Consider the following 5,864-nt stretch of genomic DNA (forward strand, 5'->3'; position numbering starts at 1 on the left):
TTGATCGTCTTCGAACGACTGCAAGATGGGATCACTTAATGTACAATTGAATCTAATAGAGGATACCCGTTACATAATTCAATCATTGAATGTGGTTTCCATCCAAAAACACATCAACCACATTAAAAATGATCTCAACTTCACCTCATCAAAGTTTTTTGTTTTTAAGAAACAAAACAACAAAATGAAAGAAACTTGCTTGGACCAAACTTTCAACACATACATCATTACAATGGATATGGTCTATCAACGTATCACAAAACTTGCATCAAGTTGCACAATAAATCTTTTTTCTCATCACTGGGGATTGAGATCATAGAAGCTTTCTTCTCCCTAGCCATCAACAACATCATCCACATACTGAATGTCTACAAATCACCTAAGGCATCAATACAATCATTCCTTTCACAATTGAAAAACCTCATGGAGACCATTGATAGCAACATTGTGAGCATTATCATAGGGGACTTCAACGTCCACATCGATCATGACAATAGCCAATACAAAAGACTACATGGTTTTCTCCACGAAAACAACTACACCCAAACAATTCAAGAGATGACAACTATCTACAATTCAATCCTTAACCATATTTGGGTGAGGAATTCAAGATTGAATTCCATGAGGGCGACAAGATTTTGCTTCTGATCTGATCACTCATCAATATACATACTCCTTAGGCCCCTTGTCAAGTCCTCCGTCCCCCCCCTCCCCCCCCCCCCCCCCCCCCCCCCAACGGCCAAAAAAATATAAAAATAAAAATATAAACAAAAAGCACATATTCCTCCATCCCTACCTGCCCCATGGTGTACACAGGGAATAAACAGATTTGGAGCTTTGAGCCCTCTTCTCACAACTCTTGTAACTCTGTCTTCTAATGGACATGTACCCATTAATTTCCAAGCTTTTGATCTCGTCTTCTTCTATGGGCAGGCCTCGTGATTTTGTTACTTGTTTCTCTTCTTTTCCTTCTCTCACAGCCGACATCCTCACAAAAATGCTTGATTAACTCTAAAATCCATAGGAAAGCAGAGCAACATTAGCGATGATGAAGACGCTGCTGCTAAGTTCAGGCGGTCTTCTTGTATGCGCGTTTCTGTTTGCCGTCGCATTGCAATGTTCAGCAGACTCTAACGCAGAGAGAATTTCTGCGCTTCTGGACCTGCAGTCGCGCTCTGCAGATGGGGTCATCCGCTTTGATGATGGGGCGGTGCAGAGGTTCATTCAGGAGATAGAGGTTCGTCCCTACTCTCTCATTGTATTCTTTGACGCTTTACAGCTACGTGACAATTCAGATCTCCGCCTGGCTGACCTCCGCCGTGAGTTCGGCCTCCTTGCATCTGCATACATCCGCCACAATGAGGGGACCCCTGCAGCATCAAAGGTCTTCTTTGTAGATCTGGAATTCAAGCAGTCGCAAAGAAGCTTTTCCCTTTTTGCTGTCAACTCTCTACCCCACATCAGGCACATTGCAGCAGGTTCTTCTTCATTCAAAGATGTGGATGCTATGGAGCCTTCGGATTTTTCACGTCAGGCCGAGGGCATGTCATCCTTTGTTGAATCGAGAACAAAGCAAAAAGTGGGTACCATAGAGAGGCCGCCGCCCGTTACCAGGAAGCAACTCATTATTCTTGTGGGTGGCCTCTTGGCTGTGGCACCCTTCATCCTTAAGAAGGTCTTAGCAGGAAACACCCTTTTGCATGATCCCAAGGTATGGACATCCTTTTCTCTCTTTGTTTATTTCTTCAGTGTGTCGGGAGGCATGCACAACATCATCAGGAGCATGCCACTATTCATGGCGGATAGGAACAACCCAGGAAAGCTTGTATTTTTCTATCAAGCATCCGGCATGCAGCTGGGCGCAGAGGGCTTTACTGTGGGTTCTCTCTACATGGTTTTCGGACTTGCCCTTGCTTACATAACGCATTTTCTGCCTCGAGTGAAAAGCCAGACAACGCAAAGGACAGTTATGGTGACCTGCATGGTGATTGGTTTTTGGGTTGTGAGACAAGTCATTTATCTGGACAACTGGAAAACAGGATATTCAGTCCACGGATACTGGCCTAACAACTGGCGCTAAATTTGAAGGTGCAAGGGAGATGCGGATTAAGACATGGGCGCCCATCAATATTGAGGATGGCGTCCATTGATACATGTTCTTTTTTGGTGAGCTTGTAAACAAAAATCTGGATATTGTTACCAACCTGTGCCAAATTTGTTGCAAAATGAGTATCTCTTTGCTATGACGGAAACTCAGTATGCAAGTATACATGCATGCTCATATAGGAGTTGGGACGGTCCTAGGGAGTGCATGGCGTTTATCACTACCTAAACATCTGCTGTTGCTGCTCATCGATGACATTAGTGGGTGTGCCATAGCATGGAATAGTGGAATTCACTACTGGGGGTTGAATGTAAGGAATTTCTGTTTTTCGCTTTCTGTCAGGGATGAAAGGACATTGTTTTAAGGTTGAAATTGAGTTTTGCAGGTCATAGTTTTTGCCGTAACCTTCTTTATTAAATTTATAGAGAGAGTAAATTATTATTCACTTTCGCGGTCACATATATTTTGTGTTGTGTGGTCTTTTTTGTAGTTGTTAGCATTGTCGGCACTGAACCTTAAACCCTAAACCCTGATTCTTGAAAGTACTGTTAAATAAGCCTGCTATTTTATTTTAGACATATCCAGAAGAGATTGCATCAGATAAGTCTGGAGGACAATATCTTTTGGCTTTGGCTTATGTCTTGGTTAATTTTTATTTTGACACTCTTTTAACTTGAAGAAGATGTGCTGCACTAGGAGGTTATTGTCCATTTGCATCTTACCTTTAGAATAATACATGTTGTTATTATTCTGGTACAATTAATAGCCTCGGTTAAGGTGGATATGCCCTTTGAGTCTTTAAAGGGATGTGTATGTGTATGCCTATGCATGCTTGTGCATTAGTTGCAGCAAATGTCTAGGTAGCTTTTGTGTATATATTGCCAACCAATTGTAACAACCTAGTTGTACGAAAAGCTCAAATGGTGCCCTTGCTTATGTTTTATTATTGCAAAACGGATAGCTTGCATGGAGTGTTTGAACCAAGGTGAAGTCTCGCATTGGTATTCTCAAACAAAAGACGGGGAAGTCACGCGGAGTCATTTTGGGACATATAGTGTCTAAGAATGGGCTTTCCACAGATAGAGTAAAATTAAAGCCATTTTTAATTTGCCATCACCTACAAACTATAAAGGAGTTCAAAGGTTCATGGCCATGTTGGTTATTATCGATGTAGATAGCCCGTTCATTTTACAAGCTTCTTATTGAGTTTCACTGGACCGCGGAGTGAAACCATGCTTATGAGTTACTAAAAAGGGTTTTGACAAGTGTCTCTACGAGTGCCCAAATCTTACCAGTGTTTGATTGGAATGCAATTTTTCATGTGCGTATAGATGCATCAAACTTTGTTAGTGGGTGTGTTTTAACTCAACCAAAAGAACATAAATTGGATTACCTCATTAGCTTGAAAGTCACCGATTGAATGATACTGAGAGGAATTACACCACTACAGTGCAGGAATGTTTAGCTATAATCTATGCATTATTATTATTTTTGCTATTATCTTCTTGCCAACAAGATTGTTTTTTATGTGTATTATCAAGCGGCGTTATATCTAGTAAACAAATCGTTATATCTAATAAACAAACCATGTTCCATGGGAGAAATTACATGATTGTTATTAATTTTTCTTGAGTTTATTTTACCATTGTGGTGAGATCGATACATTGTGGTTAGTGGCAATTGGGATGATGACACCAACACCGAAATCAGTCCCTACTACATGTCATTTAAGTCTTTTTGAACATTGGAAGTTGCTTTGTAGTCAATTTAACAACTTGAAAAGTCCACAATGCGATGTTTCTTGCTCATTATATGTGTGAGCTACCCAATTTGAAGCGTAAAATTGTCTATTGATGTGTGTCATGACAAGTAATCCAATTCACATCTAAAATATTTTTGTAAAAAGATACATACGGATAATTGAGAGGTTGCAAACATATATACTTCACACGAATGGGTCAGGCATGTAAAGTGACAAAGGTTAAGCATGATGTAAAATAACTAGATAATGACAAAGATACCACAATCTATGAGTTAATGATGGGATTTTTTTTCTTTGAAATGCTCGTTCGAGCTAGATTTAAACTAACTCAAAATAATACATGTAAATCCTAACATATCCTTTGCACAGGGTTATCCAACATATTAAGAAAGTCAATTCAATGGGCGCAAAGCCCTCAGAGGAATTTAAAACCATTGACCATAAATATACCCTTAATCTATACTACAAAATTTTGGTGGTTGCATTATATTTTCATCAAGGATCTATCTTCTTCTTCTCGGCAAGCTGCTTTCTCTTGCTTGATAGAAGCCATCTGCAAGTTTCTAGCCCTAGTTCAACCTCCAGTCCTCCATTCTTTTATTGGAATAATTGTTCACTAGGAAAACTCAGATGGCTTTTAGGACTACAACTCTAACTTTATAAATTTATGTCCTCAGATTTTTATTGTCCAAGCGACTGGAGCCAAGTGCAAAGTCCTGTCTAAAGAAAGGGGTGCCAAGCCTCCATCTACACACTCTACTAGTGAAGTGCTTGGATCGCAGGGCATCCCCATACAAGGTGGGATATGGTCTCAATTTATGTCACTTAAGTGCAAAGTCCTGTCTAAAGAAAGGGATGCCAAGCCGGCAAAACATCCATCTACACACTCTACTAGTGAAGTGCTTGGATCGCAGGGCATCCCCATACAAGGTGGGATATGGTCTCAATTTATTGGTTGCATATGATGTAGGTTCCATCGCCAAGACTCCTCACCTTGGCCTTGTCTCCGATCGGCAAAAAACCAAAAAGCATTTTCTAGAGAATATATGGCACTTTTAGTGCGAAGAATGATATGCACAATTTTTGGCGAAAATTAGTTTAGCTTTCTCGCATTACGAAATATAGCAAAGTGAACTGCACTCAATTTTAGAGGATATTTTTTTGGCAAGCATTTTTGTGCGAGTGCTTTTTAGACTAAACAATATCATCTATCAACGTGCCTTTTGGTGTAGTTAAGTGCCTTTTGAACACTTGAAATTTTAACAATGACATGGTTTTGATCACAATGCATACCTTGACCATGAGTTCAAGACAAAGTTCCACAAAACTTCAAACCTTCAAGGACAACATGGTGTTGTAGGTGAGGGTCACAAAACTATCTATGTCGTCTACGGATGGCGTTACTTTGCTCTCAATTTCGTAGAGGGTTCACTGGAGCTATAGACTGTTACATAGTGTGGTTGTTATGACCTTGGGTAGCACAATAGCCCACCATGTGCACGATGTTGTGGCTAATGGCTATTTTCAGAGTGGGTGCAGCTTGTACTTGCGATGATGATGTGTTGGCAGGCCTCCTATTGTTGTGGTGATGTGTGTGTGTGTGTGTGTGTGTGTTTTTTTGTGTTTGTGTTTTAGCGAGGGTGAGGTGGATAAAATTGTCACCCATAAAGAGGATAACAAATTGGAGCGATATATTAATGAGTAGCTGAGTGTGGTTGAGAAGTGCCTCCCCGACAATGAAATATGCTAAAATACGCTCATGTGAGAAACCTTAGCTTAGGTATGAAATAGACAAACAATTTGATTTGTTCAAACATTATCTCAAAACACTGTATCAATTGCTAGACAGACGCATTTACACACATTAAGGTACAAATCTTTGCTAAGAAAACATTGTATTGACATTCATTTGTGAACTTATGGATACATCTTATGGGTGAGAGAGGAAGCGATACGGTGGTTGTAAAAGACTAGGGACGCTAGACGAGGCGATTGTGG

The 5,864-nt window shown here is 40.2% G+C and overlaps 1 protein-coding gene across 1 annotated transcript; it reads left to right on the forward strand.

Annotated features, from left to right (window-relative positions):
* The first annotated feature begins 881 nt into the window (after positions 1 to 881).
* Positions 882 to 2,508, forward strand: LOC147465262 (Oligosaccharyltransferase complex/magnesium transporter family protein). Its single transcript, XM_086519186.1, has one exon. The coding sequence runs from the start codon at positions 1,046 to 1,048 to the stop codon at positions 2,078 to 2,080; it is 1,035 nt and encodes a 344-aa protein (XP_086375312.1). The 5' UTR covers positions 882 to 1,045; the 3' UTR covers positions 2,081 to 2,508.
* Positions 2,509 to 5,864: the final 3,356 nt, after the last annotated feature.

Source organism: Adiantum capillus-veneris, chromosome 1 (genome assembly GCF_014529385.1).
Source record: "Adiantum capillus-veneris isolate H3 chromosome 1, ASM1452938v2, whole genome shotgun sequence".
In the NCBI taxonomy this organism is placed as follows: Eukaryota; Viridiplantae; Streptophyta; class Polypodiopsida; order Polypodiales; family Pteridaceae; genus Adiantum; species Adiantum capillus-veneris.